General features: G+C 41.2%; 1 protein-coding gene across 2 annotated transcripts; it reads left to right on the top strand.

Moving 5' to 3' along the window:
• Window positions 1-102: 102 nt before the first annotated feature.
• On the top strand, window positions 103-12,849 carry LOC135481241 (SCL-interrupting locus protein homolog). Of its 2 annotated transcripts, none has more exons than XM_064761081.1 (16): window positions 103-197; window positions 530-633; window positions 1,139-1,254; window positions 1,635-1,747; window positions 1,941-2,000; window positions 2,238-2,485; window positions 2,905-2,988; window positions 3,356-3,442; window positions 3,807-3,954; window positions 4,458-4,567; window positions 4,825-4,927; window positions 5,187-7,255; window positions 7,743-7,812; window positions 8,371-8,439; window positions 9,487-9,707; window positions 10,299-12,849. In XM_064761081.1, the coding sequence occupies exons 2-16, from the start codon at window positions 548-550 to the stop codon at window positions 11,155-11,157; spliced, it is 4,443 nt and encodes a 1,480-aa protein (XP_064617151.1). In that variant the 5' UTR covers window positions 103-197; window positions 530-547; the 3' UTR covers window positions 11,158-12,849. The 2 variants fall into 2 exon arrangements, with proteins under 2 accessions (XP_064617151.1, XP_064617150.1); XM_064761080.1 differs by having other exon boundaries at window positions 8,368-8,439.
• The last annotated feature ends 1,549 nt before the right edge of the window (window positions 12,850-14,398 follow it).

Genomic DNA, 14,398 nt, shown 5'->3' with positions numbered 1-14,398 from the left:
AACTTCTTCCATATTCCATGGTTATTATGTACAAGGAATCATTAACTTGTTTTTATTTCCATGTTCGATTTATTTTTTTTTATTTATTTTTTTTTTTTGGCAGGCATGACACTTGACATATCTGAAGAGTCTCCAGAAACACATAACACCATGTGAATTCTTTACATCCAAGCATCTTGACATGTGTTGATATTAAAGTAAGTATATCAAATATATATATACTTAAGAGTTCTTGTTCTTTTGTAAGCTTGTAAGTTTTTGGTATGCTAGGTGAATTTATCTGTTGATTTATGTTTAAGATATTACATGCTGTCATATGGTTTATTTTATGTTTGTCTTGTATTTCTCAAAATTTCTTGAAAATGCAGGGTATTTTTTCTTTATAAATGTCGGGAATTTCTCAAAAATGGCCTTGATTTTCCACAAATTTTATTTAAAGTTAATAAAGCTCAGAAAAATGTAGAGGTACAAAGAGACACAGTGTTACTGTAAATGTCACTTTAAGTGTGGCCCTGTTTGTTGTGTCCAGTTTTGTCAGGTGAGTAAGATGTTAGAATTCCCCAGTACCAAGGCTATACTCTGGGACCGCACCCCTACTGGCTCTCCAGCACAACTTCACCTGGCCTATTACAGGTATGCCATCACTGTTATCCATCATTCCCTGACAAGTATGATACCTTATCCATCATTCATTGACTGTATTGTGAACAGTTAATCTGTTTCATGCATTTTGCTGTCAAAGACACTGTTACATTATTTTTAACATGAAGGACAGGCACTATTGATGACTGGAATGTTCTAAAATCAAAGAGAGAGAAGCCACAGATGTTTTCTGTACATTGGAAAGTTATGTAGATCGATGTTAAGGATACTTAAATTTTTTGGGATAAAATGATAAGGAAAACTTTCGAAATCTAAAGTCAAGTTAAAGACTGTTTTTGCAGAAATCATAAGATTTGCAGTTCTTTAAAATTATAGACTTTCGTGAATTTTTTCCCCATGATGTTTTTCACAAAACAATGTTGTTGAATAAGTGAACTTTTGTTTTGCGGGATGCAATGTTTACTTCTACGACAAAAAGTAGCCATATTGTATAATTAGTTTGACATGAATTAGCCAACTGCGGGTTGTGTTTCAGGAACCCTCGCTTGAGGGTGTCAGGCAAGGTGCTGAGGCTGGTGTTACGTCACCTGGACAACTGTAGAGACTCTTCCTTCTCCTGTCTACTTCTCGGCTCATTCACCATTGATGAAGGTACAGTGTTTGTGTGACAGCTGAACATAATCCTGTCTGGTTGAGTGAGTGTAGACTTTGGCATGCTCTGTTGCCTTTAACCAGTAACGAAGAGGACTCAAGTCGAATAACAGTGCATACCAAACCGGATTAGATTTTATTAAGGTGGTGTCTTTTTTCCTCCGGAAGAAACCAAAGGTTCTGCTTTGTTTGAACTTTAAGCTGTTGCAAGGTAAATATGATGTAAGTTGTAACCTTCAAGTGGAGCACCCATAACATGTGACATACATACATGTGTAAAGTATTTTTGTCTTGACCATCAGTGTCTTGACCATCAGTGTCTCACTGCAGTCATGGTGCTGTGTCTCTACCCGCACCACCTCTCCTCTTCATGCTTTCAGATGGTCAAGGCCTGAGTCTTGTACTAGACAGGTTTGACAGGGGACATAACTCTGGTGAGAATGGCCTGTGTCCTAGCACTGAAACACCTGGAGATGTTTTGGTTCCCTTTCAGGTATGAGTGTATATTGTGAGGAAACAAATTTTAATTGTCTGGAGTCTACTTTTACCTTTTACTGATCTTTTGTGATTTTTTTTTACTGTCTGAAGGTTTGTCATGCTGTTATTTTATGAGAAAATTGTAGCTGGTGACAGGGAAATCAGTTTTTTTACCAATGTTGTCACATTTGTTTACTTCCTGTTTGTAGGCATTTAAATCAAGAGCCAAAGTGAAGAATTTGAAAGATCATTATACAAGTGCTTTAAAGGTGAGTATTTAGTATTTGGATTATTTTGTGCTATGCAGTTATTAGATTTTGTGTAACAGAAACTTTTAAACTATGTTTATGACAAAGTAATGTCTGGAATCTGTTCATCAGGGAATATGCAATTATATAAATAAGTGATTTTCACGCCCATCTTAGTCTGTTGATGTGTAGAACTGCATTTTATGGAACATGTATGTTTGTTTTACTGATCAATTCACGTCTATAAACCTTTTTTAGTGTCTTCATCACAGATGTAGCAGTAAAGATACGGTAGATTTGGGTGGGTTTCTCCTCACCAGAGGGAGCTGCAGTAGTCAGATGGTCCATGATGTGGTCACATGTGATGTGGAGTTTGATGTGGTGTGTCCATCTACTCACTTCTTGGTCACACAGATTAACCCTGTTCCCATAGTCCCAACGGCACTGTCCAAGAACCTGGCAGGCCCTATGAGTCTGCATCATTTACAAGGGGAGCCGAAAACAGGGTAGGTACCTGGTGACAGGGTCTTAAGTCTGCCATTTCTTGTGATTATTAGTTTGAAACAAAATAACTTGTCTAAAATGCCAATGGCTGAAGTAGGTTAAGGTATATTTGAAGCTTTAAAACAACATCTTAATAGTATACAACATCTCCTGTTTTTATCTGGTTTCATAAATCTGAAGTTGCTAAAGAAGATAAGCATTTAATATTTTGCACAGTTCACTTTACACCACACGTCTGGTTATATTCTTACTTTTGGTCATTTAGAGATGGCATTGCTCGGTTGGGGCACAGCTGCTTCACAAATCTGTTTAATATTACGCCTGGGGGTCTCAGAAGCTCTAATTCCCATGAGCTGATAAAAGCCAATTGGAGGTGTATATAATGTGCAGTACTTAAGATATATGTTTTATTTATTTTCAGATACCTCACAATGGATCATACCAGGAAGCTGCTATTAGTGCTAGAGTCTGATCCCAAAGCTTATGGTTTACCATTAGTTGGAATGTGAGTCAGAGCTGTTGATTTCAAAATTGAAAATATTTATTTTATGTATTTGACTGTTTGTTTTACATTATACTCAACATTATTTCACTTCTAGTTGACAGTCTGCATCATGGTGGGTGGAAAACTGAGAGAAACCCACAGCCAACCAATGGTTGCTAGCAGACCTTAACACAAAATTTATTATAGAATCTATTCTTAAATTTTTCAAGAAATCATAGTATTCCAGAGATGTTTTCCATTTCTACAATCATATGTGGAATCCCTTTTTATGTTTGTGTTGTTTTATTTTCTGGTTTATTATTCTGATCTCAGTTTTCCTCTAATCCCTTGTGAAGAATGAAGCTTTATTTCTGTCTGTGTGTTACAGATGGATCATTGGTGTGCCCTTCATTTATAGCCCTTACGTATGGGCATGCTGTCAACGCTTCATCTTCAATCAGGCTATACAAGACAGGTGAGGACAACTATTGTAGATCTGGTCATAGCCTCATCTCACAAACCTATTGCCCTAGTTGTATGTAGACCAGCATTCCACAGGTTTTTAGCGAACTGGCTTGTGCTCAACTTGTCAGTACATGTGGCATTTTGAAACGGAAATAGATACAAACTATTACATAAATTTGAACATGTCCATACATTTGTTTATGTTTTGTTTTCTCAGTGACTTTGGTTGAATTTTTGATATCTCACCCTGCCCCTCACAAATGTTTGCTTATATGCTTATGTTTTGTATTCTCCATGAGTTTGGATGAATTTTGTTTGTCTCACCCTGCCCCTCACTCATGTTTTAACTGCATGTCTATGTTGTTGGGTTGCAGAGTATGTGAGCCTCCTGAGCCATTCCTGTTAGTGTTGTACAGCCCTCTACACTCCAGGCCTGAGTTCTATGAGTGCACCACAAGGACCGGTAAAACTGAGCTGGATTACTCCCTGTACTCTGCCTGTGATAGGCTCCAGCTTCCCGCTGTGAGTACATTGCTGCACTTTGTTGGGGACATAAGGGCTGCACTTTCACAGGGTCCTCATCTCTACATAAATATTTGTACTGATGTTACAGTTGAGTTTAGATTAGGTTCATCAGCATTATTGTAAATGTATTTATTGTGTAACATGTATTTATTGTTTAATATGTATTTATTATATAAAATTTACACAATGACATGTTATTTGATTATACATTTTGGCCCCATTTGGTGGTGTTGTTCATGAAGTGTGTCTGACATGAGTATGAGAAGTCTTTGGCCAGATTATTTGTGATAATGAAGTTGTACAAGGTCTACAGGACTTTCTTCAAGAATTTTTCTGACTTTATACTGTACTCAAGAATATTTCGCTTATACAACGACGCTTTATGGATTGTGGAAACCAAAGTACCCAGACTAGTTGCATAAAATATTAAAACATATAATACATGTATATCTAAGATATATCGGTAGGATTTGATTCACTCTGCTCGTTGTCTTTTTCAGTTTGGATACAATGGAGAAGTGAAGTTTACAGAATTTGACACGTCACAAGTTACTAATGGACCTAAGATAGACCCATTTACTGCTGCACAAGAGGCTGTCAAACAAGAGCTGTGAGTACAGGTTGATCGAAGACCAAACCCAGGCCGTGGCAGTATCTTAAGTTGATTATAATATACTATGCCCAGTTTGAAATGGCTTTTAAGTGTAGATGGTTTGACATCATCTGCGAATGTGACAGTCAGCTAAATGTTATACTTGGTGAACTTAATAGAAAAAGCTCATTAACCTGTAGCTGCAACAACAGTGGGCTTTATCGTAGTTAGAAATTTCAAGTAACCCATCAGTCTTATCCTCATATCATTTTCAGGTCAAGGAAAGCTGAAAAAGACGCACCTACAAGTGAAAATGCATTTGTGTTATCTATGGAAGATATTACCCCCAGGGCAATGCCCTCCCCACACCCCACACAGGTGCGTCTGGGATATTTCCTTACTTCCTTCCATTGTTTTTCACTGACGACTGACTTAAATAAATATCCTTGAAACAAATTGATTAAAAGATTTTTGCCACCTGGTTGTTTAGTGTACGACCAAAGGTGTATAGGAAGTTTATGAAAAAGAAAACTTAACAAGTAAACTTTACAATGATTTGGAGCAGGTTGGAGAAAAGTAAGCGCTACTGAAAGGCAAACTGTAGTTTTGTCTTAACAACTTCTGCTTTTTTTCTCAGATGCCCATTATTGACACCATGGTTCCAGAAGTGTCGTTGATGTTTCATGACAGTGACAAGAGTTGGGTGAACAGGGCGAGGCCTGGTTTGGCTGGCCCCAATGACCAGGGACCTCCACACAGTCTTCCTGTGGACACTACAGCAGCTGGGAGCAGGAGAGCAGGCATGTCACGTTGTGGAAGTATGCCTAACCTCCACAACCCTCGCCCTAACTTTGCAATTACAGATGCTCAGCTGTGTTATACTGACAGATTTACTAAACCTCATCCAAGAGGAGCAACACCCAGTGGGCAAGGGAGGGGTGTATTACAGCCAGGGTCAGGGCGACGGCTTCCTCTGCCCCCACGCCCTGCCCATTTTGCCCAGGCGTATAACCCTAGGTCTTACGGCCCTACTCAACGGCCACAGCATTGCCCGGTGACAAATAACTCTAGTGTTGGATACCTGAGGGCTGCTCAGCCAGGACACCACTCCTCAGCAGAACATCATCAAAGTCATACCCATGCTCCACCAGTCACTTCTGTACCTTCTGTAGTCAGACAACCTATACTGAGGCAGTGTAGACCTTGGTCAGCCAGATCTTACACCATAGGACCCCTGACTGTTCCCCATCACCCAGCTCCCCAGTCGTGGGACCAGCCCAACCCTACCCATCCCCAGGGCGTTTCCTATAGGCCTGTAGTACAGTCAGCTCAACCTACCGCTCAGGCGTACAGACAGAATTGTCATCAAGCCGCTCACCCTACCTTCTACCCCCAACAACCCAGCTACCCTCCACACCCCTCGCATGTCCCAGCACAGCCAGTACAGATGCGCCCAGCTAGAGCTGTGCACTTCCAGCCTGCCCAGCAGTATGAGAATTACAATGTATCACCAGCCCCTACCCCCCAGCTGTACTGCCCTCGGTTGTCTATACCCACCCACCCAGCTCAGGTACAGAGTACACCAGGCTCAGCTCAGCAGTATGAGAACTACACCTCCCAGCCCAATCGCCTTCAGTTACCTGGACCCCACCCGACTCAAGTACAAAGTACACACAGCACAGTACCCCTGCAGGTGAGCAGTGGTACGACATGCCCAGGGGCTGGCAGTGCTGTACAACAGAGTAATGTGGGCTACCCAGTTAGCTCAGTAAATGCCACTGCTCGTCATCTGGATAGAACAGTACAAGATGGAACTGCAGTGCATCAAAGCAATAGGACAGTTCATTATAGCACAGCAGGCCTTCCTGGAAATAGTGGCCATAGAGTACAGCCCGGTAACACTGTTGATTCTGGCAGCACAGTACACAACCAGGGCAATTCCAGTATTCCACAGCTGGTATATGTACATCAGGCACCTGTGAGCAGTAACACTGTAGCAGCACCGTCGTTGGTGACGCCCAGTGCCCCAGGTCCCAGTCTCCATGTGACTGACCAGGCCAATCTGACGGACAACAGTTGTCGGTCAAGCCAGGACAGTGGTCTTAGTGTCACCCCGGATCGCCCCACCAGTAAGGGCGAGTCCACCAGCCCTAAATCCACCCTCGCAGCCAACCCTACAGCTCTGACGCTGTCCAGCCTGACAAACAGCCCTAGTTTTAACAGCGTCCCTGCTGAGGTCTACCAGCTGTTGTTACAGCAAGACTCACAGCTCAAACTGATGCAAGCTCAGATACAGGAGCTGCTTAAGGGCCAGTCTCCCAAGTCCTCTTCTGCATCACCCAAGTCATCATCTCAGAGCTGTTCAGTGGCCATTAACACCAGCCTGTGTGAGTCAAGAGGCAATGAGGCAGTCCTCACAGAGCACGAATCTACAGGTATACAGACCAGCCTGCTGAACAGAGTTATGTCCCCTGTCAAACAAGCCACTGATACACCACCATCAAAAAGTGGAGCCACAACACCAGCAGAGGTGCGACATCGGGGTCCTCCGCAGCTGAACAGCACAGCAAGGTTTGACTCGGGCGATGTCCTGATGTCAGCTGACCTGACCACTATGATGAACAACGTTGGCCTGGAGAAAACAGACGACAGCATCCAGTCTGACATGATTGTAGACCTGCCCAGCTATCACTCATCTCCCACCAGGTACTGATTACCTCCCCTTGATATACTTGTTACAGATGCCTGTATAAAGTGTTTTGACTTCTAGGATGGTGAAATATGAATCTCTTGTCTTATCTGTTATTGGTTTGTTCTGTACCAGTGAGCTCTCTTACAGCCTATCTTGTTGTATATGCCCAAGTCTTTATAATAAATTTTTAGGCCTTCTAAGTAAAATAAACCAGCCATTCAAATGTTAATCTTGCAAATGAATAACGCGACTAGTATAATTTTGTACATTATGTACACTTTATCTACCAAGCTTTCGAACTATAACTATAGTCATTGTCAGGGTGAGTAAGTGGCAACTGCAAGGAGCATTCATTATGGTGAAGTATATATACATAGTACATATGTCATTTGCGCCACCCAGTGCACCTAGATTAAAGCCACATTAGTTTAGAAACAAAATGAGATGTTGGAATTATTGTTTTTGCTACAAATATTTTATCTTCCAGTTTAAATGTTGCAGGTCGCGGGAATCTAGGGCTGACCTTTCAGAAAGTCCGATCAGTGCCAGTATGGTGGACGGCACAGGAGAGGTAAGTCTGACGTCTTAATTGATAACTTGGGGATTGACAGTATACATACCAGTATACCATCAGGGTTTGTGTTTAGTTCTTTTGTGGTTATTATCTGCTGTGCAAAGAACATGATGGACAGTTGAATTTGTCATGATGTGGGCTGCTGTAGAAGTAGACTTGTGTGTCACTGGTCATTGGTTAAGGAAGTATGTGACCAGGACACTTTGTAACTAATGTAATGTGACATCATGTATCCGTCGTAATTATCTCCACTAGTGTAAATGGGAAATATTGCTGTCGTCGACAGATGAGTAGATGTATTGTTGGCAGTATGTGACATCGGTTTTCAGTCGTAATTGTCTCCACTAGTGTAATTGGGCAGTTTTGCTGTTGGCAGCAGATGTATTGTTGGCAGTATGGGACATTGTGTTTCAGCCGTAATTATCTACACTAGTGTAACCGGGCAGTTTTGCTGTTGGCAGCAGATGTATTGTTGGCAGTATGGAAATCGTGTATCAGTCGTAATTTTTTCCAGTAGTGTAATTCACTATTAATTACGTGGTGTCACATCAGCAGATTGAGGCTGGTGAACCAGTAGAAGAGCGGTCCGAACAGGAACAGCAGGAGTATTATAACCAGCTCATGGTGAGTCCTCACTCCACCTCAGTACATCACAACAGTGAGTTCTCTATCCATCTCAGTACATCACAACAGTGAGTCCTAAGTCCATCTCAGTACATCACATCAGTGAGTCCTCTATCCACCTCAGTATATCACAACAGTGAGTCCTCACTCCACCTCAGTACAACACAACAGTGAGTTATCTCTCCACCTCAGTACATCTCAACAATGAGTCCTCAATCCACCTTAGTACATCACAACAGTGAGTCCTCGCTTCACCTCAGTACATCACAACAGTGTCCTCACTCCACCTCAGTACATGACAAAAGTGAGTCCATGCTCCACCTCAGTACATCACAATAGTGAGTCCTCGCTCCACCTCACTACATCACAACAGTGAGTCCTCACTCCACCTCAGTACATCACAACAGTGAGTCCTTGCTCCACCTCAGTACATCACAACAGTGAGTCCTCACTCCACCTCAGTACATCACAGTGAGTCCTCTATCCACCTCAGTACAACAGAACAGTGAGTACTCTCTACACATCAGTATAACACAACAGTAAGTTCTCTCTCCACCTCAGTACAACAAAACATTGAGTTATCTCTCCACCTCAGTACAACACAACAGTGAGTCTTTTCTAAACATCAGTACAACACAACAGCATCTACAGCCTCATAGAAATATTTGTCAGTTCATTTCTACCCATGGAAATCAAGTTGAGTATATCACCCACAGTCTTATTGCTGCTTTCCTAAACAGGTGCACCTCACTGAATGTAGATTGTTGTGAGCTTCTGTGATACCCCCATATTTCGCTGTACCTGTAGGTTTGTTACAGGAAGTTTATCAGTTGCCTTGTGAAGAGTAATGTTCTTCTCTGGAGTTTGTCCTGCTTGAAGTAGAAAAGCAGTAATGTGCCATGTTTCACCAAAGCTTTACACAGTTTCTTCCTTCACTTATCTTTGGATTACTGCATAAAAAAAGAAGTTTATGTTGATCTTACATTGCACATATGTATATATCTTACTGTACTTGTTAAGACTACATTTTTTGTACACCTGCCTCAGGTAAACATTCAGAAGCTGTTACAGCAGAACAGTGGTGAGGAGGAAGAGGATACCCTACAGCCAGATGAGGAATGTGAGGATTACCATAAGGATCAGGGACACTCCTCATTCAGCATACAGGAGGACTCGGGTTCTCACAGCCTCAGTCAGACTGCTCCGCCCTCACCGACCAAGCTCCTGGGTATCACACAGGATGCGGACAAACTCAACTCCTTACTCAGGTCAGGAGCACAAGACAGAAGCACGTCTTCCAGTAAATCTCAATATACTAAGTACCAAAATTTACCAAAATTGGTCAGAGGGCACAGTCACCACCATGTATGCCATGGTATCACTGTAAACTCTTCATGTACTTTCGTTTGTAAAGTTAGTGATTTTATCTTGGCTAGGAAGCCCTCAAATATGAATGTTGGGAGATAATAGTTTACAAAGGTTTGCATCTTTCACAAAGTTACAGTTAGATTTCATATCTTGATTCGTGGGCTGATCCATTGGGTCTGATTAAACCTTTGTCCTTGCAACTGACCTTTCATCTATTTAATATAAGCAGAACTCACTCTTGGCTTCAGTTCTTGATATTATACCTCCAGAAGTACTCATCCAGATTCCGTGTTATTGCGTTCTTACATGTAAGGATCACCGGCGAATCTCCTAGCCTGGACTACAATTTGGTCATTATGATTGAGAAAGTGACATTTTTTTTCAAGTTATATGCTATTGGATGATTTGAAACATGTTCATATCCTCATGTCTTTAAATGTGCTTATTGATCAATGTTCATTCATATTCTGTCTATTAATCTATCAATGCAGGTTTGGGGCTTCTGTGGGTACTTTGGACACGACATTCATTCCCAAGATAAACTATGTGTCCATGTTCCTGGATTCTGATAGCGACTCCTCCATGGAGATCAATGCCATGGCTATGAAGTACCTGAAAGACGAACAGCTGACCCAGATGGCCAAGCTGCGGGCAGCCGCATGTGTGAACGGTGCAAAGAATGGAAGAAAGACAGCCTTACTCCAGCAGGTGCTTCAGACAGGTGCCAAGACGACACCTAATGTTACCCAGTATGGCATGTCACCCAATGACATGACATTTGCCACCAAAAAGTACATGCAGAAGTATGGGCTTTTGAGTGGGTCACAGTGTGAGAGCAGCAAACCTTCCCCTGCCCCCTCCCCATCAGGTTCGCTGCGGCAGGGACAAGGTCAGGGCAGCTGTAAGAGGCCAAAGTCTGCCCAGGTGATGAGGACAAACTCTCCCTGTGTGCTCAGCCCAAGTCCTTCATGTCAGGCCCCACCAAACAGTCAACAGAGTGAGCTTTACGAGAGCTATATTAATGTGATCAGTTGCTCTGTGAGGAAGAACTCGTACAGAGAAACAGCCAATCAGACCCTAGGCTCTCCAGACAAACTGCTAGAGTACAGAATGCAAGAAAGCCTTGTACAAAGGACACCTGTGCCATCTTCCAAACGAACTACTGCTTCCACTGCTCGTAAACAGGTGCCCCCTCAGGTGCCAGAGTCTCCCAGGGATCCACAGGGGAAGACTCAGAGACAGAACAGTGCTGCTGGAGAACTTGACCCAGAACTAGCTGGCAAAAGTCAGCTAGAAATAGATACTATACTTGATGTACGCCGATTAAAACAGTTACCTAAACTTCTGTGACCCAGGCCTTATACATAGAATGTCAGCTCATCTCTTCCACTCCCTTGTGCACACATGATCCAAACTCAATAGAAAAACTATTTAAGTCAAAAGAATGTATTTTATCCTTATTTATTAATTAACTTTATTTATTGTAGACAAAACTTTTTTTTATTTTAGATTTCCTGTCTTCTTGATATTGTATTCTGATGACAAAGATCCTGATTATTACTTTGACAAGCTTAACTCACATTGGAAAACGAGGTAAAGTCAGACAAAGACCCATCACCCAGTGTCACAAAGCACTTTTAACGTTCTGAGCTTTCAACTACCAGGACGATGTAATGCCTACTGTATTGGTTGGTGTGATATTTGAGTGAACGTAATGTAAAGAGCGCTTCGTGAAAGCTGGCCCATGTCCATATAGCGTAGGGACGTATTTACCGGTAAATAAAACTCGTCACCTGGAATCTTGCTGTCAGAATTAGAGGAGTCATTTGACTATGAAAACTGATTACAACAAACATATCAGTGGTAATGAGTTGTTCTTCTCTTGGTCAAAGCCAATGCCAAAACTAAGTGTGAGTGATAGAAGTTAAAAGTGATACTGCAACGAGTCACAGGGCTCTAATCTTGTTAGTTCTTTATTAATCCTGAAATGTCTTATTGGCCAGAAAAGACATGTACATATCTGAAATAAAAATACAGACAAATCCCTTGACATCCCACATGTTCAAGTCTTCAGTACATTCCCATGAAGTGAGTGTGGACAATTTTACAGGCAGCATTTATACCTTACACTTAGTCCAAATGTGGCAGATGGTATGGTAGCAATAGATAGTCATAGATATCTGTGGCATTTTTTATATAGAAAGATTCATTCATGGTTTGTTTTATCTTAGAAAGGCATTTTGTAGTGAAAGTTTAGCTTTTCGACATACGAATCATGAATGTCTATCTGCATACATGCACCTTCCCCATGTCTGAGTTAAAATGTACACAGGTGTATTAACCTGATCAGTAGAAACATAATCTATTTATTTTCCTCATTTCAACACCATTAAATTGAAACTATGTTCTGTATTTATCATTAAAAAAACTGTTTTTGTTACCATATTGCAGTCAAATAACATCAAAAGCAAAGCCCTCCTCTGGTAAGATGTGTAAATCACCAGTGACATGTAAATCACCAGTAAGATGTCTTCATCAATTGTAAAATGTCTAAATCAGTGGTCATTCGATAAGGACCTGAACTTTTCTCATTTGCATCTTGGTCATGCATATATAAGACAAAACTCAGGACATTTGCCATATTAAAGCAGAAAAGGTGTGTTGATTCTGAGTTAACATTAATGTAAGGTACACATATGATTGATATTAATTGTGCTTTGGTGAATTTTGTCCAAAAAGCTCCAAGATCAAAGGTAGAAAGTTTGAAGTATAATACCTGAGAGGGTTATCACTTATAGTTGTTAACGGAATTTTGAATCCAGTTCAAAAGGTGCATTTACAAAGACCAACATGAGAGGTACTTCTTGTCATCATTAATAATGAGCATTTACTTTTAAAGGATGTAAATTATGTAGATAAACCCAGAATGTATGTACATGTAGAAAAATGATCACTGTACAGCAGTATCTTCATAGAAACATGCATTGTTTATCTGAAGATGGTACATATATTTAGAAAAATTGTAATTGTCCAACATTTAATACTAGGAAAAATAAATTAAAGAAAGAAGACAGTTTGGTTTAAAGTGTCCATTTGCTTCTTTTTTTTTCAACATATTTCCTCATCTTTAAGTGTTATGTTTCTGGTTTCCTCATCAGCATATCAGGCTGCCTTTTTTGATTCTAAGCTAGTCAGTAAGCCACGTCTAGCAGTCCTTCATCTAGCTCACCACAACTGGAAGCTTCTGCTGAACTTGACAAGTGTCAACAGCCAGTGTCATCTACAATGGTCTCAAGAATTGTCCCTCTCTGGCCGTAAGCGGGAAGGTCTGCCAGTGATCTTTGGATGTTCGTGCGATGTTTCCTCCAAGCTCTGTGTCCTTCCACCATAATGCTGGCAGCCATCGTATAAGTGAAACATTGTTGAGTACAGTGTAAAACACCAGTCGAATAAATAAATAAATAACTAATAATTGTCATCAGCCACTGCCTAAGCCAGTGTTATCATTATGGTCTTAGGCAGTGTCATCAGCCACAGTCTTAGACAATGTCATAAGCCAGTTTAGCCAATGTCACCAGCCAATCTTAGATCATAGTCATGGCTGTAGACAACTATCAGTTATATATAAACTCTCAGTTATCTGACAACTGTCAGGTATGTGACAAATGTCAGGTATATGACAACTGTCAGGTATGTGACAATGTCAGGTATGTGAAAACTGTCAGGTGTATGACAAACTGTCAGGTGTGTGACAACTGTCAGGTATGTGAAAACTGTCAGGTATATTGTCACGTGACCATTGTCACGTTATGACACCTGCCTGTATGACAACACACAGATAAATGCACCTTCGTGTAGAGGATTGGTAAATCTGTGTTCATGCATATATGATGGAGTGGTGAATGTGGAAGACAACTGTCAGGTGTGTGACAACTATAAGACACTGTCAGGTATGTGAAAACTGTCGGGTGTATGACAACTGTCAGGTGTGTGACAACTATAAGACACTGTCAGGTATGTGAAAACTGTCAGGTATGTGACCATTGCCACATTATGACAGCTGCCTGTATGACAACACACAGACAAATGCACCTTTGTGTAGAGGATTGGTAAATCTGTATTCAAGCATATATGATTGAGTGGTGAATGTATAAGACAACTGTCAGGTGTGTGACAACTATAAGACACTGTCAGGTATGTGAAAACTGTCGGGTGTATGGCAACTGTCAGGTGTGTGACAACTATAAGAAACTGTCAGGTATGTGAAAACTGTCGGGTGTATGACAACTATCAGGTATGTGACCACTGTAATTTATGTGACAGCTGTGTGACAACTATAAGACACTGTCAGGTATGTGAAAACTGTCGGGTGTATGGCAACTGTCAGGTGTGTGACAACTATAAGACACTGTCAGGTATGTGAAAACTGTCGGGTGTATGGCAACTGTCAGGTGTGTGACAACTATAAGACACTGTCAGGTATGTGAAAACTGTCGGGTGTATGGCAACTGTCAGGTGTGTGACAACTATAAGACACTGTCAGGTATGTGAAAACTGTCGGGTGTATGGCAACTGTCAGGTGTGTGACAAC

The sequence above is a fragment of the Liolophura sinensis genome, unplaced genomic scaffold (genome assembly GCF_032854445.1).
Source record: "Liolophura sinensis isolate JHLJ2023 unplaced genomic scaffold, CUHK_Ljap_v2 scaffold_14, whole genome shotgun sequence".
Lineage (NCBI taxonomy): Eukaryota > Metazoa > Mollusca > Polyplacophora > Chitonida > Chitonidae > Liolophura > Liolophura sinensis.
The sequence above is the reverse complement of the archived record's forward strand: the minus strand, read 5'-3'. Positions and strand labels throughout refer to the sequence as shown.

What these genes read in the sequence shown, in the direction of transcription:
- LOC135481241 (XM_064761080.1), top strand. Translation starts at nt 548, where the DNA reads ATGTTAGAATTCCCCAGTACCAAGGCTATACTCTGGGACCGCACCCCT. An exon ending in GGTTTACCATTAGTTGGAAT is followed by an intron (nt 2,989 to 3,355) that starts GTGAGTCAGAGC and finishes TGTGTGTTACAG; the next exon opens with ATGGATCATTGGTGTGCCCT. An exon ending in AATCAGGCTATACAAGACAG is followed by an intron (nt 3,443 to 3,806) that starts GTGAGGACAACT and finishes GTTGGGTTGCAG; the next exon opens with AGTATGTGAGCCTCCTGAGC.